Raw genomic sequence first — 22,539 nt, forward strand, 5'->3', positions numbered from 1 at the left:
TCAAGAGGGAACTGGTTTCCAGAGTTTGGCTTTATTTTGCAGTACAGAAATCATTTGGAGCCATTTTGACACAGATCACTAAAGTAGAGGCTCTGTCAAATCAATACTGCATTGCAGCTTGGTCCATTGAAGAAGCCACAACTGGGATATAAAAGAAGCTTCTACATTTTACCTGCTTTACAATAGGTTTTTCTTCCCCTTTTCTGTCATCAATTTTATAGATTGAAACACCGCACACAGGCTTCCTCCAAAATAACTTTAGTCAAGTTTGATTAGGATTTTAGGCCCACACAAACTGAACTGATAGCTGTGCTATGTGGGTAATTTCATAATACTGGACACAAAATATAACAGCATAGAGAAAAGGGAGGCTATCCCAAGTTATGGAATTTTCGCTTTAGAATTGCAATGTCAAGAGGACAGACGGCACACAAGGTACTGATCCAGCTCTTGAGCAGCAAAAGCACATAATTGCAAAGGCTACACTGATTAAAAGATACAAATACTGTATCAAGTTCTCTGTATCAGTACTGTGATGTTCCCCTAAAACTGATCCTTCACAAGGGAAAAATAAAAGCCAGTATTGGTTAAACAACAGAATTATAACCTATCAATTCTGAATAGCCACTCCATGAAAACAAGTTAATACATGATATTAGAAAGGGGAGAAATATTTACTGGTACAGTGCTCCGCAATCTCATTCTGATTACAAAAGCAGGTCTTAGAATATTGATTTCATATAGTATGCATTATTTGCCAAATTTTAAGTTTGTCCTAATTAGATGAGAACATCTTCTGTTGTTACTCTTCTCCATAGATGTCATTTTTCTTGCGTTTCATTTCCTCAAAGTCAAACTCTGATCCTGTCATCCTCTTGTATATGTCTTTAATGTCATCACAGGTTGTCTCAAAATGAGTAGTAGCATCGTATGTGCGAGAAATAAAGATCTGTAAATAAAAATCATAAACTTAAGACTAGGGATATTTCCCCAAGAGAGCCTAACAATAACCTTTTCAGAGCAATCACCACACTTGCCTGGCTTTCTTTTCCCAAATCTTTTGGTACAAGGAGGTCACTGATGCTAACAAATCTGTAAAAGAAAAAAAAAAAAAATTTAACAAGTTGGCTGACTTCATATCCACCCAGCCCTCTGCCTGAAGTTGAAAATGATACCCACACGGCAACCATAGTGTTCATTTCCATGGAGTTCATACCACCATGGAGGAGCCTTAGCTGATATAAATGAACACATTACTCACTTCTGTTCAATTGGTTCCAGGAGCTCCAAAGCTGGTCTGATTTCTTTTTCAGGTTCCACAGTCTCCACAGTTGTGCTCACTATGGCAATATACTTCCCCTGTGCTGCCACATTGTGTGCAGAGGAGATCATGCAGACATAGATATCTAGAAACGAGTAATGCCAGTTCACTATCAAGGTCTATAAACCTAAGGCATGTGTACACTCAGGTTTCACCCAAATTTCAATGAGGTATGATATGAAATTACTCAAAACACAGATATAAGCACGTACAGAAAAATAGATAAAGGATGACATTGGTTTCAGAGACCCCTCTGGAGATTTGTATCTAATAACAAGGGGCCCAGTGGAGCATGGTGAGGATAACTGGGGCACTGGGTTGGGCATGGTATGAACATATACACTGTTATGACCTCCAGAGGTAATATAAATCAACTTTACCTGAAAAACATAATTTGAAAAATAAAATTATTTGAAACAGTCGTTTCTATACTATATTCTCTATGGAGGCAATTACTCAAATATTAGTAACTATAAGCCTCAGAGACTGAAAATTTCTGTAGCATTGAGCTACTGGATGTGGGAAAGAGATTTCACCTGCCAGCTCTGCCACAGAGACCTGGAAAGTGACAAACCATATTAACTGCCTTGAGGTCATCTTCCTTTCTGAGGCCTGCATTTATAAAACTGCAAATCAACATCAGCTGATTGAGCTGGCATGATAAACTCACAATTCAGATTTTACTTGTTTGCATGCCACTTACATATCTACAGAATTTAACATTGAAAATAACTACGGATACCTTACACCCACTTGGCCAAGTCTGAAGGATGTCCAAATCTTTTATTCTAATAATCTTATGGAAAACTAATAGACAGCTCTTTATTACTTAAAAGAAGGTAACTAAAAGGATGGGGGAAAGCTAGTGGGTAAAAACAACTGACTAAACCAAAGATTAGGAACTATAATTTTATTTAACATTAAATCCTAATTTTAAAGCTGTTTTCTAACATCGTTAATACTGAATAGAAGGATTAAGTTGACAAATAGATTTAAAGGCAGTATCATCATCGGCTCAAATATACAGTGGAGTCATTATCTACTAATAAGCATAAACCTCACAGGCATAGCACACTGAACCTGGGAGCAAATTTTTATGTAATTATTTCACCCTTAAATATAGGCGAGGAAACATCTCCAAAGCAGTGTGTATAAGTCCAATGCAGGACACCTCAGAGAATTTGTTCATTTTGATGTAATGACTTTGAATGTCTGTGACTTATTACATATTTTCTTTATTATATGTAAACTAGTTTCCTCACTATAATAGAGCAGAAATTAAGTATTTAGGGTAGGACACAAGACATAACTAGCAAAATTATACTGATCTTTAAACTCACCTGACTTTCGATTCACTTGGTTCTGTGGGATAATGATCTGGCAGGAGTTGGCGTCATTGGTGTTCTTAATGGGGTGGTTGAGGATACAAATGACTCTGATCACCTGGCCCACTTTTTCTACCCGATCTTTTACATAGCTGGGATCACAGATGAGCTGCTTACAGCGAGCAATCTAAGAGGAAGTAGTTGTGTGAAGCAAAAAATGAAATGAAACTGCTTTTAAGTTTGAGATACCATATTAAAACACCTTAACATCTATCCATTTTTCTTAAACATCTTTTATGCACAAGATAGTTAATAAAAGATACACAATAATAATGCTTTAAATGGCTAATTACAGAGTGTGGTTATATACATGATCTTAATCCATGAAATAACATCAAGAATACCAAAATCTTTTTTAGCTTAAAATCTTTTATCTTTTAGCAAAGCTTTAATTGTAAGAATTAATATTTCATGAAATTTACATGATCTGGTTCACAGACCAATAGCACTGGCACGAACCAAGAGCTTGCAAGCCTACTGAACAAGAGCATGCACTTTGGGAAAATTAACAATAATTTATATGCAGTTCAAACTTGAGAAAGCCCTAAACAAATACTAATTTTTTAAAAAGATTTATTTATTTATGCATACAGAACTGGAGTACAGGCCAGAGGTGCAGGGACGGTGAGAGGATTCACCAGAGACAGTGGGGAGCAGAACAGGCAGATCAAGGAATAGCTGTTGAGGGAGCAGCGGGTGGGTCAGGAGAGGTCTGCCATGCCATGTGGGTCACCTCCGGGGCAGGGAAGTGGCTTTCGCTTCTTAGTGCTGTGCTTTAACCCACAATGCCACCAGGGAGGGCCCTATTAAGTACCTTTTATTAAATAATAAAAATGATTCATACTGACCAACCCTAATTTCAATCAACTATAAATGGTGCAAAAAAGGTAAATTTAAATGAAAATATGGGAGCAATCTACAATCCACATTATGTAAATACAAATTCTACCATTCATAGCTCACCCATAAATGTGTAATTTAAGCAGTAATTAATACAATACAAAGTATTAAGATCTGTGTTTTTTAAAGTTTTTTTAATTAAAAAATTTTAATATATTCATTACATCACCCTTCATTTTGCATTTTTGAACTGGTGACTCCCCATAAATATTAAAATGTTTCAACATAAGCCAAATTTTAGTTTTCTAAATAAGGATTATTCTCACAATGACTCAGAATGACATTTATGAAAAAAATAAGAGCTACTGATGAACCTATGAGCTAATTCTATCCAAATAAATGGTTTTTGTTTTATTTTTGCTTACTTATGCATACAAAAACTGGAGTGTATGCCAGAGGTACATGGGTTGAGAGGACTCATAAGTGGAGTGGGGAGCAGAACAGATGGATCCAATGAAGTACACTGCTAGGGAAACAGTGGGCAGAAGAGGTCTGCTACGCCATGTTGGGTCAGGTCCCTGACGAAGAATAAAACTCAGGCCATAGGGACAATAGCATGACAGTGCTGAGACTGAACCCTGTGCCACCAGAGTGGTCCAAGAGCTGTGTTTTTCCATCACTATCTATTCCTTTATGTAAGCCAGTGTACCAAGAATCAGCTATAATCTGAAATCTAGCATCAATATCCGTAACAAATTAAGTGCTTTTGGTTAACAAAAATGTCTTTATAAGAACACAATATTTTTAATTATAAATGTTACTTACCTCTCCTTCAGATTGTACACCAATCACTTTTCCATTCTCCACAATGATCTCTTCAATTGGTTTATTCAGCATGTAAGTACCTCCATAAATAGCACTTAGCCTAGAAAAAATTTTAAATTACATTTAAAAATTTACAAATGTTTCAACTATGTCTCCTCATTTAGATTGTAATGAGTCTGCTCTATTTCCTTACAGATTTTTTTTTAAAGATATATTTATTTATGCATACAAGAACTGGGGTGTAGGCCAGAGGTGAGGGGGATGAGAGGGTTCACCAGAGACAGAGTAGGGAGAGCAGGACAGGTGGATCTACTGAAATACACTGCTGAGGGGAGCAGCAGGCGAGACAAGAGAGGTCTGCTGCGCCATGTGGGTCAGCTTCCTGGCCAGGGATTGAACTTTTTGAATTACAAAAATGACAATCTTTTTGCCTCAGCTGTAATGCTAGCTTGAAAGTCATTAAAGCATCAATTTTAAGAGTCAAAACCATGTAATAATGAATATATTCACTGTTGTGAATACCAAACCCATAAGGCAGTATATAGAAGAAATCTCCTGCATACAGATAAGACACTCAACAACTGACCTAATTTTCTGTAAAGGCACCAAGATGTGGAAAAAGAAGTCTTTTCAACAAATTGTGCTGAAACAACTACATATCCATATGGGGAAAAAATTTCAAAGCTCTGCCTCGCTCCACACACAAACATTATTTCAAAGTGAAACATAATTTAAGCACAAAGCTCTGACTATAATGCTTGAGGTAGGCAGTTTTAAAAATTTTTTGACATAAAGTAAGATTTCTGCTTATCAAAATGCAAGCTACAATGTGGGAGAAAATATTCACAGTACGTTATCTGTCAAAAAAACTAGTCACCAGGATGTATCAAGATCTACAAATCAGAAACAAAGACACCCAAACTTCAGAAATGTACAAAATGCAGGAGCATATTACAAAATGATACAAATGACTGACAAGATGTATAAAAGTTGATCAACATTAGTCCTCAGGAAATCCAAATTAAAACCATAAGGGGATAACATTTCACACCTCTATGGGCAGCTATATTTTAAAAATACTGACAACACTAAATGTTGACAAAGATGTGGCTAAAACAATACATTTCTAAGTGTACAAAATGGTATACCTACTCTGGAAAATTGGCAGATTCCTATTAAATACAACTTGGTGTTATCGATCAGCAATTCCACTCCTGGGTATTCATGCCAACCTCCATAGAGACTTTTGCACAATGTTCACAGTGGTTTCAATCATACTATCCCAAAAATGAAAACAACCTAGATTTTCACCCAATGGGAAAGTGATACATTTTCATAACTCATACAGACCACTACTTAGTATAAAAAAATGAACTCCCAGCATATGCACCAACTTGGATGGCTATCATATTGGTTTTTAAGAAAAAAATCAGAAACATACATTATTAATTTCAAAAACAAAATAATCTACAGTGATAAAAGTTGCAAATGTGGGATTAAGAGGTGATAAGGGAACTTCTCTGAAGTGAGGAAAATGTTATCTTGATTGGAGTTTTGGCTAACAGCTATACACTTATCAAAAATCAATTTTATCATTGCACATCTGTAATTTCTTGTATGTAAATTTTACAGCAGTAAAAATAAAGGTATATTTCTCACAGATCTATCTCGTCTCATTCACAACCATATCTTATACTTCCATTAATGATGAGGTGAAGGGCAATGGAATTCCAGCAAATAAACATGAATTCTTACCTTGCAAACCCTTGTGGTAGTTCTCCAAGACCATAGAGTGGATACAGGTAAGGGCTTTTGCCGTATCTTGCCAAAGACTCACTGTAAAGTTTAATCCTGTTAATGGTTTCACAACATGGTTGATCTAAATAGCTGGAGAAAAGGAAATGAATATAGAAAAGGGCTTCAGTTTTTATTCTTGTGTCCAGTTTATACTTTTTCTTAAGAAATTTCGATCGATTACACTTATAAATGGTCTACAATTACAACCTCTTTCATAATACATGGTTATATTATTAGAACTTCCGTATTGAAGAGCTGAGAAATTCAGTGAAAATGCTAAGGAAATAAAAATAAAAACCAATATACTTACTCATCAGTTCTATAAAGTGCCAGGGCATGGCCAGTAAAATCTATAACATCTTGGCCCAAGTCAAATTTCTTGTAGACATCTCTCATCACAGTCTTTTGAGGATCAATACCCTCAAAAGTTCGAGAATCGTTTTCATCAAAATTGGCAATATACACCAGGAATTTTCTGAAGCGACGTTTTTCAAACAGCCCCATTAAGCCTAAAAAAATCAAAAAGCACACTCACAGTAGGGCACCAAGTAAATGAAAAGAAATTGACTTTTTCAATGCAATTTACAATTTCAAACATGGTAGTTAGATAACATGGTTTCTAACTTCACAACACTTAAAAATAAAATTTTGACAATTACAACACTGGTTAAGTCTACAATAAATTTTAATTTTAACAAAGCATTTAATTAAGTACAATGTCTAATTATATTTTATTACAGGTACAAAGAAAATTATTTGAAAAAATTTGTAAAGGTATCCATATGAATGTTCTTTTGACAACTCTGATCTATACTCAACTGCCTAAAATTCTGAATGCTCTTGCTTAGATGCTAAGATATACTCTTGGTTTTTAACAGAAAAGCTTACATACCAAGAACAATGAACTCAATGAAAATAAAATGCCAATTAGGCTACTAATCGCTTTTATGAAGTCCTTGATTATCAGTTTCACTTTGCACAGATTAGGAAACAGCTGTCATGTTATAAACCCTGTGCTCTTCCTAGTACTTGTCCCTATTTCTTCTATTATACAGATGATAAGGTGTTTTGAACCAGCAGCTGGCTGTTTAGGAATTTAGCATACATGATGTACAAAGGTCCATAAATGGAAATCATGAAACCCCACAAATATCCTAAGACATGAGTGTGACATTGACATCATTTAGAAATTTTTTTATGTCTGGTGGACAGAGTAATCAAGTCGGGAGCAAAAGGAAAAATTATAGTTGATAAAGTATTCAGATTTGATAATCAACACAATATTGGTAAAATATAGATTTAAAGGAAAGTATACCTCCCCCGCTGAACTGCCCTGAAGAGATAATCTATGTTACCAGTACGGGAAATGCAGCTGGTAAATTGCTTAAGTAGAATGTCACAACCCTAAGCTATCCAATGAAACGAAGATGACAAAATGAGTGAGCCCCGTGTGCATGAAGGAATGTTTATTTCAGGAGAGATCAATAGTGACATTTTCCCAAAAGGAGTCCATATACTTTGTCCTGGTACTGACAAAGTCAGAAGGCAAAGGACCACAGTCATCAAGTATGCACTGCCTGTATCCTGTGGGAGAAAGGCTTTATTTTTCCATGGTGGCAATTACTTCAAAAGAACAAAAATTATGACGCTGTCCTAATCTGTGAATACTACTTACCCATTGTTGAACAGTGGCCTGCAACTGTTGCCATGTTGAGTGCAGAGGAAGCTGTTATCTTTGAAAATAAAACCTACATGGTTGGGGATATTCCTAGAATAATTGTATGGTAGAGATGGTACAGAAATATAATCCAGACAAAGATAATGGATTATGGTTTTGGATCTCTGGGAGTGCCTTGGTGGTATTAACTTAGTACTATGTAATTTTGCATTACATACTAAACAACTCCAACTAAGGAACCATCCCACCATCAACTTCAAGAGCCCTCTCTTTCTGAACCTTAAGATAATCTCCACAACTAAGATGTTCTAGTTAAGAGTGTGTTAAAAATCCTCCTCTTCCTCCTGCCTCCTTAAGTAGTTTGTCAGGATCAATCACAGTAATTGATAAAAATACTGGAAAGAGACACATTTGTTGCTGTTTATGTTAGTAAGACCATTCTGGACATGTAGTCGCTAGAAGCTGATGTTTAACATTCAAAAAAAAAAAAAAAGTATTGTCTATGTCTCTTCAGTATTTTTATGCTATGTACTGAGTGTAAGGTATTTCTCATCTTGCTAAGCTTAATAAAACAAGTTGAAGGTGGTTACCTAAATGTATGACTGTGCTAACTTGGCATCAAAGTATCTTTGACTATATGATTGCAAAGAGAGGTAACCTAGACGAAAAGCTGCTAATTCCCATGAGCTACCTCCCTTTTTCCATAAAGTATTTTTGACTTACCTGTCTGGGTATACTAAGAACACATTTTCTGAGATACACAAAAGAAATAACTGAGATTCACCAATATTAATTAAAGGGAGGGGGACACAACACCTCTACTTATACACATCAAATAAAAATTTTCAGAAACTGAGAAGCCAGTGGAACTTGAAAATTTTAAAAACTTCTAAAGAGCAGCTTCCATTAAAATGGTAACCAGTGTGCACACAGCAAATGCACATTATGTAGAATCATACTAAATTTAGATGGGATGAAAGTTTGAAATTTTGAGGAGCTATATTATTTATAAACAAATTGTATCTTCCCAAATGGTAGCCCACATATCTCTGCTCTATGAGTAAAGTTACATATGTATTCTATATATTCTCAGTTCATATGAATTCAACTTCCAAAGTTTAATCTTTCTTGCATAATAAACAAATATCTAATATTCACGTCCTCAAATTGTTTCTATAAACTTGGAACTTGTTTCAAATAATTTAGAATATATTTTGTAATTTATTTCTATGAATATTTATCTAGATTAAACTTACTTAGTCATAAGATTTAAAAGAATTTCTAGCCTATAACTAACTACCCTCAATTAACAGCCATTTCTTTCCTTCCCCAACTGCCTATCCTGACCTAGCCAAAATTCTTAGAGGTACTTTATGGTTGTCTTTCAACTTTTTTTTTTAAGATTTATTTATTTATGCATACAGACCTCTGGTACAAGGCCAGAGGTGCAGGGATGGTGTGAGGACTCACCAGAGGCAGAGCAGGAAGCAGAACAGTCAGATCAAAGAAGTATATTGCTGAGGGGAGCAGCAGGCAGGTCAGGAGAAGTCTGCCATGCCATGTGGGTCACCTCCAGGGCTGGGGATCGAACTAGCACTGAAGCAGTTGCAGCTCGCTTGCAGTCCTGCATCCAAACCCACTGCACAACCAGGGAGGCTCGTCTTTCAACATTTTTGCTCAATATTTTCTCCACAAATGTTGAAAGACACAATAATCATAAAAGAAAAAGTACTTCTTAAGAATTCTGGCTAGGATTGGATAGACAAAAAGTAAATTAACAGAGTGAGAAAAAAGTGCCAAAATAATTAAAATTAGGTTTTAAGGTGAGAAAACTTTCTCACACTTTTGTCAAAATAATTATTGGATAATTACTGGCACTTTTTCTACTTACAGCCAAACCTTTTCCTTCTATAAACTCCTAGAGCACTTAAAATAAAACTTATCTACCCTTTAGTCATTATTCTTCAATCTGCTTTACATAACAACTAAGCATCTTCAAATACTGAAGGTCTTTTCTACTAGTGCTTTCTAATCAAAAGAGGATGCAATAGCAAATATTAAAAGGGAATTATTGGTGAGTGGGGAAGAAATAATTTTGGAGAGAGAATAAAATCATCCTATACCAACTGAAAATTCCTAAAAGATGTTGGAGAATGACAACAGTATCAACTAGAAGATGAATTTCATCAGAACAGAATTTTTTTGGCAGATTGGATAATACAAGATAAAGATTAGCTTATAATATGGAGTAATACTACCATAGTTTAATTTCAGTCCTTCCACTTGTTACCCATGAAACTTCAAATCCAAGTTTCTTCATTTATAAAACAGGAATGCTAATTCATAAAGGTATTTCAAAAGTCCAATAAGAAAATGAAAACGAAGTGTTCAGCACAAAGAACAGCACACAGGAAAACTCAAAACAAAAAAAAAAACATGAATCAGGAAAAGAGCATTCATGAATCAGGAAAAGAGCACAATTAGATCTGACAGGGCCAAATTCACCAGCAAAAAAAAAAAGTTACACGATATATCAATGGTCATTTAAATTTTCAATTTTTTTTAAACCATTATGTTCACTGATAAATTTTCCACAGTAGTGTTTGACATATAACAGATATTCAATAAATATTTGGTGACTGGATGAGCAGATGAATGGTTAATGTAAGGGAACTTAGGTTTTATCTTATATTCCTTTTATCAAAAAAATCTTCATATTCTGAGAAAATGTAGTAAAATGACTTACTAGATGCCAAGGCTTCTGCTTCGGTGGAAGGAACCTTGTAGATTTTTCCTCCCTTATAGACAAAACTCCCTTCAATCACTTTGAAATCCAGATAGCGAGTAACCTCTGTATAAAGCAGCATCTTAACCAGCTGACCTATAAAAATACCATAATTCAAACAGTAACTTAAATCCTCCAGTTCCTTCAAAAATTAGTAGAAATAAAAATATATTTGCTAATGCTAACGACTTTGCAGTTTAACACTGTCCATTAAATCCTAAAGTCTCCAAAATCACTTTAAATGGGAAAATTAGAATGCATACATATTGCTTAGTTAAAAAGAATTTCTTAATTTCACAACTCCAAGGTTAGTAACTTTTACCAACCTGTTACACAAATTATTAGAAATAGAGGTTCAGGATTATGCTATTGCAAATGGATGTGTTTCTTTTAAGTTCCTATTATTTCTCAAAGAAAGGCAATTCATTGGCAAAATTTTTCAGCGATTTGAGCTTCTCAGTTTCAAATACAAGTTTAATTTATTATATGTATTAAACATTAATTTCAGGTAAAGACAAACCTGATGTACAGTAAAAATATTATTAGCTGCAAGCACTAGAAACTTGGGTATGCTAAAAATAGCAAACTTCTTTGAGAAACCAAACAATTATTTCAAAGCTCATCTGAAAAAAAAAAAATACCTTTGAAAATAAGGTACAAGTGTGGAAGAGGGTTTTTTGTTTCTTTTTTTGCGGCCATATTATTAAAAGTATATGTACAGTTATGTTAATTACTCCACAAATTAGTGGAAAACAATAGAGATGTCTAGGAATATTATAAAAGTTCAAATCAGAGTGAAAAGATGGTGATAATTCATTTTGAAAAAGGAAATTTCAATTACTACTCAAACAGAATAAAATAGGTTTATGTAGTAACACAGGTTCATGTGAAAACTGAAATTATGAAAACCTGTTTATACAATTTACCTCTAGAGACTTTAGTTGATTACATTTTATAAAAACAATTCAAATTAAGATCTTTCCATTGAAGCAAACTCAAGCATAAAGAGGGCAGGAGGGCTCGCATATAATTTATCTTCTAGAACATAAATATTTATACCTTTATACCAACAACTTAATTTTTCAATGTCATCTTGGAAAAAAGGTACAAATATCATAGCAATTTAAATGTAATTAAAAATGAGGGAAAAAAACAATAATTTTCAAAGTCTATAAAACGAAAAACATTGTATGACCTTTTCTTACGATTCAGTTATCTAAGCTCATCACCAAATCAACCAGAGGAAAAATCAGTTACAAGTAGCTTACCACTTTTATATGTCTTGTTTCTTCAGAATCAGTCATTAAGAAGTCATCTCCCTCCCTTCTTCCCTCCATCCTTAACTTACTGACAACACATCTCTAATGGAACATTCATTTTACTGACCTTTTCCGCTGGCATTTAACAAAACCTGTTTCCATATACCTCAAGTAATACTGTCAAGGTTAAGTTTCTGCTTTTAAATTTGACTCAATGTACTGTCATAAATTTAAATTAGAAGTCTTTACCATTAGCCATAAGGAACTTGGGAATTAAGTCAACATTCCAGTCTCTTCCTCTCCCCATGGATGCTGGTGGTGTTCCTGGTAGTTTATATCTTTTATATAACTAAAATCAAAACAGAAGTTCCCATAATGTAACAAAATTCAGCTTTCAATCACCATGGTGTAAAACTCTCTGAAAAGTGATTTTGGTATAACCATTTCATCAGATAAAGTATAATAGTTAAGACATTTTGTTTTTAATCAGAATTTTCAGCAAAGTTCAAATACATATGTAAATTAAATACTAACCTAATGAATTCTTAAATAAATATTGCTGGTTTTTTATTAGTGGAAAAAGCAAACACAAAACAATCTGTCAGTGTTGCAGATTTGTCAAACACTGCAGATATACCCCACATTACTTGTAGAAATCATTTAACTCTCCCCTAAATGAAAACAAAAGCTTAATTTTGCAAATCAGTTATGTGAAGAGTTAAAAATAAGTCTGGATTCTTCAAATTAGAAAAGAATTAAAATTCATTTCAATTAAATAATAGCTGATGAAGGGTTCTAAATAAAAGGCTTGGAGTTTAAAATTTGTGACTTTTCAACTCATGATTTCCATTGTTATAATAGAAAAGGATATCAAAGTTGGTACATACTCAATAAAACCTCTCCATTTCTTGAAATGTAGTCACCAAAAAAGGGGAGGGGGGAAGGAGAGATGGGAAGGAAAATGAGGAAAGAAGAAAAGGGAATGGAGATGGGAGAGGATGGAAGAGGAGGAGAGAGGTACAACAAACACATCTTATTGAATACCAGTGAATAAATGCTCCTATGGGAGGAAAGATCAACCTATCACGCCACAGGTTGTATACAGTGAGGAGATCTAGCGGTCATCACCTCAAGTAGGGTCAAGTCAGCATCATTAATGGAGGCAACAAGAGACACATGCCTCCTGCTGTGATGCAATATGAAGTGCCCAACAATACTTTAAAAAAAAATGGGAGAGAGTTTAAGAGGATAAAGAGAGACACCAAAAGCAATGCTTAAACTGCTAAAATAAATACAACTACTACACAGTAATATAACACATCTTTGGAATCACTGACAAAATTGGATGTGTTCTAATTATTACTAATATTCTTAAATATAATAGTATGATTCTGTAGAACATTAGTCTTATCAGGTAATGCTGAAATATTTAGGTCAATTACTATAACATCTATATTATTTTCCGTAGTTCAAAGCCAGTAACAAAAACAAGACATGATGGAGATAGAGCAAAGTGTTAACTGTCAGATCCAAATGGAAGGTTTTTGATCCACTGTTAGTATCCTGTCAACTATCCTGTATGCCCAACTATAGGGAGAATTTTTTTTAATATAAATACGAAGTTTACTTTATCAGTCATTAAGTGCTAACAGATGGTATGTATATACCCCCTGTAAAACACAGTACAGCTCATAGCCATTCATGTGGAAGCCAAATAAATCTTAGAGAAATAGTAAATTTATTAAAAAACACTTTGGAAATGCTTCATGTGTACAATGTTCCTAAAAAGTATGAAGCAAGGCAGTACAGCCAAGAAAACTAAGCTTTAGAGTCAAATACCTAGGTTCCATCTCTGAGATTTAAACCCCATACTATTTTGTTACCTAAAAAATAAGGATAAAAGGATCTCTCTTAGTGACTGAAAGAACAAAACAGGCCATGTCACAAAACACTGTCCTGTGCTTCACATACATTAACTCTTCATCAAAAGTTAATCCTCTATACTCCCTTTCTTGTTCTGTTAAAGATATCAAATAACTGCTCCAAGAAGCAACAAAGGCCAAAATTTAAATTTCTACAAGTTGCAAACTAGGACTCCTAAAAATTGTGATGCTATAGATAATCTAGTTAATAAAATTTAAACCACCTGTAAGGAGAAAATGTGAGATTCAAATAATGCTTAAATTTTGAAGGGGAGTAATTTACTACTTACATCTTCCAGAGGTGTTATCGATGCACTTTCTCCCCCATAGTATGGATTTCTATCCATGTGAAGAACTTTCTTTCCATTCACTGACATTATACCCGACAGGATACATTCCTACAGGGAAAACACAAGTATCTTTAAAAGAAGGCAAGTGCCTTCAAATTTTTGAATAAGAATGTTGTGCCCACCACTTGCATATCACATCCCTAATTCTTAAAAGGACTTTCTTTTCAAATGTCAATAATATTAATAAATGAATTTTTGGTCATGTATGATGAAATGTATCAATAACTTGAAAGATCTACATGATGCAGTAATGCAATATTTTCCTAATGATCAGTGAATGATGCCATTAAATCACGCAGGGGGATAAAAGAAGATTTCAAAGCACAGACTAGATAATGGGTTTTCATGTTACAGAGCATTAAATGTTCGCTAATGTGGTTTCAGATTCCATACTTCAATTAATTGTAAAAAAAAATCATGTCACTTGTGTTTTGGCATACATCAGATTACACAATAATCTGAAAGGCTATTAATAATATTCCTCCCTTTTCCAATTTTATTTCTTTGAGGTCTGACTTTTTTTCATATACTTTAGTTGCAAATCTTTTTTTTTTTTTTAAGATTTATTTATAACAGTGGGGGGGAGGGAAGTACACTGGACTATGGTGATGGCACACGGGTGATTTTGTGACATGAAGCCCACAGGGATTACAAGTGAGATGGAAAAAGGCACAAAATGATGTAAAATAAAATACTATATTATTTTTTAAAAAAAGATTTATTTATTTATTTATGCATACAGAACTGGGTACAGGCCAGAGGTGCAGAGGTAATGAGAGGATTCACCAGAGACAGAGTGGGGAGCAGAGTAGGCAGACTGCCGAAGTACACTGCTGAGGAGAGCAGCGGGCGAGACAGGAGAGGGTCTGCTGTGCCATGGGGGATCAACCTCTGGGGCCAGGGATCAAACTCACACTAAATTAGCTGCTGCAGTTAGCTTGCACTGCTGCATCCTAACCCGTTATGCCACCAGGCAGGGCCCCTAAAACAATCTTTTAAAGCAGTTATTATTAAAGGGTCGTTCAGAAATGTAAAACCAGTGATATTCCACTCAATTTTTTGAAAAAGACAAAGTAAATTTCATGTATCTTTATAAATCCTTAGTGTTTTTCAAATTTTCCAAAAGACTCCAGGTAAAAGAACTCATTTCCTTTCAAATCTGACTTTGAAACTTCTATTTTAAAAATTCATGTATTTTTCAAATCTTCTTCTACAGTATACTCATATACATTTTAGTATTCTTAACTTTTAAATTACTTGCTACCAGTCTCAAATTTTACTTTAGGAGGGTATGTAGTTTCTTATTTAGACCAAGAAACAAAACATTAATACTCCAGAAGGCCCCTCACACGTTCTATTCCAGTCATAACAAATCCTCAAACTCCCAGCCACTGTCTGACTTCTAAAGGGCAGAGATTTTTTTAACCGAATAAATGGAACTATATATATTCTTTGTTCAACATTATGTGTTTACAAGATTAATCTATATTTTGTGTGTGGTCCATAACTGACTAATTTCTTTACTACAGATGCTACAGAACAGTTGTCCCCCATTGTACCTAAATCAAATCCAGTCTGTGGGCTGTTTTTTAAAAATGAAGTTGTACTGGTAAACACCCATGACCATCCATTCATTCACATATTGTCTATGACTTTTTACTGAATCACAGCAGCAATGTAGTTATCAAAGAGACTACAGCATACAAAACCTAAAATCTTCACTATTTAGACCTTTACAGAAAAGTTTACTAAACTTTCAAGCAGTGGATTTTAAAGTTTGCTTCCTAATTTGCTATCCCCTCTAAACTTGTTAGAAATGTAAATTCTAGGCAGCTTCTCAAACTTCAGTTTGCATTCCATATCACATGGAGGACTTGTCTCAGAGATCCTGAGTCAGCAAGTCTGGACTGGGAGCTGTGAATTTGTATTTCTTAACAATTTGTGCTGATGCTACTAGTACAGGACGAATTTCCAGAATCACTACTAAAGCAGTGCTACTCAAATATCATTAAAGCTAAGAATCACGTGGGTATCATGTTAAACTGTATACCTCAATTCAGTATATCTGGGATGAGGCCTAATCTGCATTTCTAGTAAGTTCTCAAGTGTTGCAAAGCAGCTAATCCACAGACCACTCTAGACAAAGCTGCAGAGGATTATGGAACAAATATGCCACATGAATATACCACTATTTACTTATCCACTCTACTATTGATAGAAATCTGGATAGTATAATTTTTGACTACTACAAACAATACTTTGAAAACATTCAAAATGTCTTTTGTGCATGTTGGATATACATCAAAGGGGTGTACAAGTATGTTCAACTTCAGTAGGCACTGCCAAAGAGGTCTCCAAAATGGTTGTACCAATTTATACCTTTGTCAGCAGGAAGTTGCTGTTATTCCAAATCCTTTCCTGATTCTTGTATTGTCTTTTTAAATTTTAACCAATCCAAGTTAGCTTAATTTACATTTCCTGGCAACTAGGGAGGCTGAACTTTTTTTTAATAGTTTAATAATAAGATATTCACATTATTTGACCATTTTTAATATGGTGTTTCACTCTTAACTGTTACGTTAAAAATTCCTTATATATTCTAGATATATAAAGTCCTTTACTGGCTATTAGGTATTACAAACATCATCTTCTACTTGGTAGCTTGCCTTTTCAATTTCTTAATGTTGTCTTGAAAAACAACTAAAAAACAAATAGCAACCCCGACATTATCCAAAGCAACTCGTTCCAAATAAGTTTTTATTTGATATGATTTGGTAGCTTACATTTTGGTTCTAGAAATGCTCCCCCAAAATTCCATATAGATAAATGGTGATTAAGGGTTACAGTAGTACAGCTAGCTTAAATAAGTAAAGTTGGGCATGTTACTACTCCAGTATGAGTCCTTTAATCAGGAGCTATGAGGGGGAATAGAGGCAACAATAGATTATAATGTATCTGAGTCAAAACATTTAATTTACCAAAGTAGTCCTTTCAAACCAAACATTTCCCTACTACCTCTACATGCTAAAATATATGCTTTTAATTCCATCCTTATTTTATTGGGCCAGAATGTTTATGGCTAATTTCAAATACCAACTGCCTGCAAGATATTTAAACCTTCCAAAAGACCTTTGTACATACTGATGCCATAAGCACTACTGTGGTTAATATAAAGTCCTTGTTTACAGTACTTTTATCATAGCAATGGCAAGGATTGTTAAAAAGCAAATTCAAGAGGCAATTTATAGTTCAAGAGTTGAGAATGAAGTATAAAAACTCATCTTTGAAGTCACAAAATTTTAAAAGGGGGGAATATGCCTAGGACATAAAACAATTTCTTTAAAGATATAATGCTGAGGATAATCTGGTTAGACAGCACTACTGTATACATTTCTATTCATAATTCCTTACTAGAATTACATAGAACAGACCAACAGATCCACAAAAGCTATGCTTAACTTTAGACACTATTTCTAAGATTCATGAGTTATTATAGCCAAGCCCAAAGTTAACCATAAGTAGCAAACTAGGTTGTCAGAGGCTAACTACACGAGCTGTAATCAAAGAAAAGGAAAAGCTAATAGTCTAACAACAAAAAAAGAGGGAAAGGGAGCAGGAATAAATAGTAGAGTATCAAAGAACTTACAATGCTGAGCAGACTGAGACTATAATCAAAAGAGAGCTAAAGTTCCTACAAAGCTTACTAGGTTGCAATGGCTTCATTACAACACAGCACAGTAATAAACTTCATGATTTGAATCTTAGTTAACCAGTAAACTATGTTCCTTAATTTATTAAAGAAGCTGGAACATCGTTTGGAAAGGCTTTTATCAAAAAGTTGTGGTTCTTTAAAGGGTAATACTCACTTTCCTGGAAAATTCAATTTCTCCTAGACAAAAATTTAATGTTTTGTGCTAACTAATACCAAATTGCTTTATGCCCTCTACACTATTAATATCTGAAGTCACTATTAATATTTGCAGATTATTATGACCCAAGATGTAACAACTTACACCATGACAATCCTAGGCCACAAAGATATACTACTTACACTTTCTTTCAAAAGTAACAAGTTAATAGCAGGCACACTGGCATAGTGTAACATTTGGTACCATAATTAAGAAAATTAAATGGTATCTTCACTCCAAATATTCAAAGTGAATTCTAACTTGGGGGTTTTTAGCTTTAGTGGTCTCTTAATTTTAAGTAGTCTAAGTTGCTTGTATCTCTAAAAATTAGTGTACAAGATTTAAAACTATCAAAATCATCCTATCACAACTGTCAATGATGGTGACTGCTATGAAATGATCAAATTCCCAAAGAACATCTCACAATCTAGGCAGACTGATAGGGATTAAAGTTATCACAATTATGAAATGACAGCAAAAATTACTGTGATTCTAGTGATGCAATCATTACTCATCCAAAAGGTCATAATTCAAACAAATGAAAATTTAAAATGTATTTATCAACTTGGTTTTAATGTTCTAAGGCTATGCCATCTTTGTTAACAGTGATGCTTCTGAACTAATGCAAGTATGTAGAAACCTGCGTGATGATGGACTGGCACTCTTGTTTATTTCAACTAACTTTATTCAAGAGCAAATCTTGAAAGGTCAGCAGAAACCGCAGAAAAAAAACGGTGGAAGAAACTGACTCTTACAATATGCTGGCAGCAACAGTACCCATTCTAAGGGGCAAAATCCACCGCAAACTACTAAACCCACACAGAATCACAATTAGACTCTTTAAATACAGTAAAAAAAAATTAAAACAAAAAACTCTGCAGTAGCAGCTATGTCTATTCATCTGGACATCGAGAAGTCTTCAAACTCATCAGCAAAAAGAAATTCAACTGGATCCCTCACATTAGGAACGACCCAGTAGCTTTCTGAGTAAGTAATCTCATCTACTTGTATTATTTCCTATAGAATTAAATATTTTTTCCTGGACTAATCTAAATAATGAAGCATTTATAAATTGGTATTCTCCAAAAATCACCATCGTTCACTATAAACAGAAAAATGGCAGGCCAGCCAAGTGCTATTCTAATTCTTAACAACCTTTTACCTAAAAAATAAATTTAATCAAATGAAAATCCAAAGGTTTTCTCTTGTGTACTGAAATCTAGTTATTTTAGGGGTTAACTGGAATGAGTCTAAATTTGATCCCAAAAGAACACAATTCAACAAATCTGAAGTGATGGTTACAATTAAGTGACTTTGAGGTCAGGTTATATGTATACACAAGATTTCTATCAGTGTTTATCTTTTCAAGATGGAATAGCCCAAAGTTAAAATTCTAAATCTCAAAAAAATAAAAATCCGATAATATAAATGGTGCTAGATGCACAAAGAGAATTACTAGACACAATACCTGCCTACATTATCTGCAGCGTATTATTTAAAGGTCTCTTTAAGAGACAGGTACCCAGAAGAATTAATTTGTCATGATATTAACACCTTGCATTCATGTTATGGTTGAATTCTTTACAGTATTATCGATTTATCGTCTAACTCCCTGAAGGGAGTATACTAGTAGAGAACCTAGCTTACAGCAAGGCATCCAGAGACAATGGAGGCAAGGAACAGGCCAAACAAAAGAAAATGACGGAAAAGGTGATGTGAGAAAGCATCTGACAGACAACTTCTGCGAAAACTCACTTCCAGTTCTACAGATGTTCAATTAAGTGGGAGGGTGGTTAAAAGATATGGGTAATACCTCCTCATTTGGAGCGGCGAAGGAAGATTAAAACTAATTTTCCGTGTTTTCCCCAAAAGCTTAAATTAACTCTAGCAATTACAAAACCGTGATTGTCCAATGATTTGTCACCAAAACTTCTGCCTAGTTTTAGTAGCCAAAACCGACTTCAGTGGCTGATGGCTAAATAGGAAATGCAACCTTAAGTCGCTTCCACCCTCCCCCATTCCGCCTCGGGCCTCAGTTTGCAAAGGAGGTGGAGGGCATCCGTACCCCAGTGCGAGCTTTTAAAATTCTTTTTTTCTTTTCCGCTGCAAAGTGAAACTCTCATTTCTCATTTTATCGTTACTATTCATCAACTCCTTGACTGGGGTTCCATCTCCCGGTGTTTCCTGCCACCTTTACCATCGGCCCCCTCCAACATCGACGAGGCTGCGCGGCGGCGGGCCCCAGCACGCCGGACACTGCCGCAGCCCAGGCCCACATCCGCGCCCACTCCCCTCCAAACAAAACCCGGATCCGCGACCAAACTGTCTCGGCTCGGGTTTGGGCATCCGCCTGCAACTCTGCAGCCGACCCGGCGGGCCCAAGCCTGCCGCGGCGCCGGGGAGCAAAGGGTGGACAGGGAGGAAGAGCGAGAGGGGAGGGGACCCACGGCTCGCCCCCCCAACCCGGAACCCCAGTCCTCATCCCCACCCTCCTTAAGCCCCCCCACCCCTAGCCGGCCCTCCCCGGCCTGCGCGCTCTCCGCGGCTCCTCCGCCTCGGCAGCTGCCGGGAACTCACCGTCAGGCCGGTGCCCAACACAATCACGTCGTACTCCTCATTCATGGCGGGCAGGGCGAGGACCGAAGCCCAGAGAAGAAAGAGAAAGACCAGGGAGTCTAGTAGCCAGGAGTTATACAGCCACCCTGACGAGGCGGAGGAAGCGCCGAGGCTGGTCTCCGGGCCTGAGGGGAAAAGACAGCCAGGAGGAGAAGTAAAACTGAGCTGGAGAGGGAGGCCGGTCGCCACCTCAGACGGAAAGAGAAGAGCCCGGCAGGGAGGGGAGGAAGGGCAGGGAGCGAAGGGAGAGCGGGCGGCGACCCAGGCCTCCGCAGGGAGGCGGGGTTTAGAGAAGGCGCTCTGAGGGCCGTCGATCACGCCTTTCACGCACTTTCATTGGCTACGTCTCCTATACCGCCCAGTTGTCTTCCTGCCCCAGCTATCGCGAGAAGGTGGCCTGTGTCCATCTTAAGTTCCGGCCCCCTGCAGGGTCCGCTGCCACGGTGGTTGAGGGCGGAGACGGCGGGCAGCTGTGGAGGTTTGGGGAGTGAGCCTCGCGGCGGCGGGACAGCTGCTGTCAAGTTCGTTTCTCCCGTCGCCGAAAGGGAACCGATGCCCCTGTGCCCTGCCTGTCGCCCTTGGGACTTTGAGTCTGTAACGGCCACGTGGACCAGAACGGCTGGCAATGGGTGCGGGCTGCAGCCACTGGGAATCTCACGGGCTCCCTCCGATCCCCGAAGTTACGTAACGTGGCCTGACCCCTTCCGCTGCCGGGGGACTGGCCGCAATCGCTTGTGAACCACTTGGGCCCCCTGCGGTACCCTGTCTTGTTATTTACAACTTTTAAATTTTTTTCTTTTTCTGTTTTCTGTTGTAAAAGGACCAACACGGGTTCAGAAATCACATGGCTTGCCTTATTTTCCACCCTGTCGTTTTTATTAATCAGCCTTAGGGAATTTAGAAGAAGAAAAAACATCTGTTTTTTAAAAAGTAGTTGTGGGGAAGATGGCCGCGTACGAAGTTTCCGGGCTTTACCGGCAAGTATGGTGTTTCAGTACCTCTGGTCAAGTCGTTTGTCAAGCTTGTGTGCCACCTGTTCAGATATATGGTGTCTATAGTCGCTGTGTCACTGCTCTTTATTCTGCGGCATCTAAAAGTTACTGAAAAAGTTGTTGAAAAGTAGCACAACTCTTCAAGAAACCAAAATGGCTACTTCTATTCTGAACACTTTACGTAAAGCATCTTATTAAAGTGAAGAATTTAAATGCTGTGACAACGAAAGAGTCTTTCTCCCCTATGAGTCTCTAAATAGTAACATTTCTAGAATCTTTTTGTCATGAATGTCCACAACCTGCTGAATTATCACTGCAACTCCATAATGGAGAGAAATAATATGCAGGAGATTATCTGAAAGCGACAGTTGCCTGTCACTGCAAATTCTAAACTTGGAGCAACAATAAAACTTCTTACTGAACAGGGGGGAAAAGTAACAGCAAAGATAAAGGGGAAGCCCAGATTTGATTTGTATATTTGGCTATAAACCTTACAAAAATAGTAGCTGGCCTCTATATGGAAAGGTTTACGCCACCAGTGTAGACAAAAAAGATTCCTGTTTGCTTTTCTCTACCTTCTCCTTTTCTTAGGAATCTCTTTGGGACATCTAGCTTTAGGTGAAGACAGGTGTAAGCAGAATCTAGTGTTCTCAAAGAGAGTGGATCCTGTAGAAGTCTTTTGTACAAGTGATTTTGCTAAGGATGCGGTCAACTAATGTTTTCAGCCTGTGATAAATCTGCATTCTCAGCAGACAAGAGTTGCTATTTCCTTCAAGATTTTCTGTCAAATATAGCTGGATAAGAGCTATTCAAAGCACAATCTTGGAAGCCTGACTTCCTTCCTATTTAAATAATTAAAAG

At 36.3% G+C, this 22,539-nt stretch overlaps 1 protein-coding gene across 1 annotated transcript; it reads right to left on the bottom strand.

Moving 5' to 3' along the window:
- Window positions 1-12: 12 nt before the first annotated feature.
- GDI2 (GDP dissociation inhibitor 2) lies at window positions 13-20,964 on the bottom strand. Its single transcript, XM_004691222.2, has 11 exons — window positions 20,648-20,964; window positions 14,103-14,210; window positions 12,140-12,239; window positions 10,593-10,727; window positions 6,479-6,677; window positions 6,127-6,258; window positions 4,372-4,471; window positions 2,662-2,833; window positions 1,262-1,406; window positions 1,038-1,092; window positions 13-949 (listed from the first exon to the last, which is right to left on the bottom strand). Exons 1-11 carry the CDS (start codon window positions 20,690-20,692, stop codon window positions 803-805), a joined length of 1,338 nt encoding a protein of 445 aa, XP_004691279.1. The 5' UTR covers window positions 20,693-20,964; the 3' UTR covers window positions 13-802.
- Window positions 20,965-22,539: the final 1,575 nt, after the last annotated feature.

The sequence above is a fragment of the Condylura cristata genome, unplaced genomic scaffold (assembly GCF_000260355.1).
Source record: "Condylura cristata isolate star-nosed mole 26May11 unplaced genomic scaffold, ConCri1.0 scaffold00030, whole genome shotgun sequence".
Taxonomy (NCBI): Eukaryota; Metazoa; Chordata; class Mammalia; order Eulipotyphla; family Talpidae; genus Condylura; species Condylura cristata.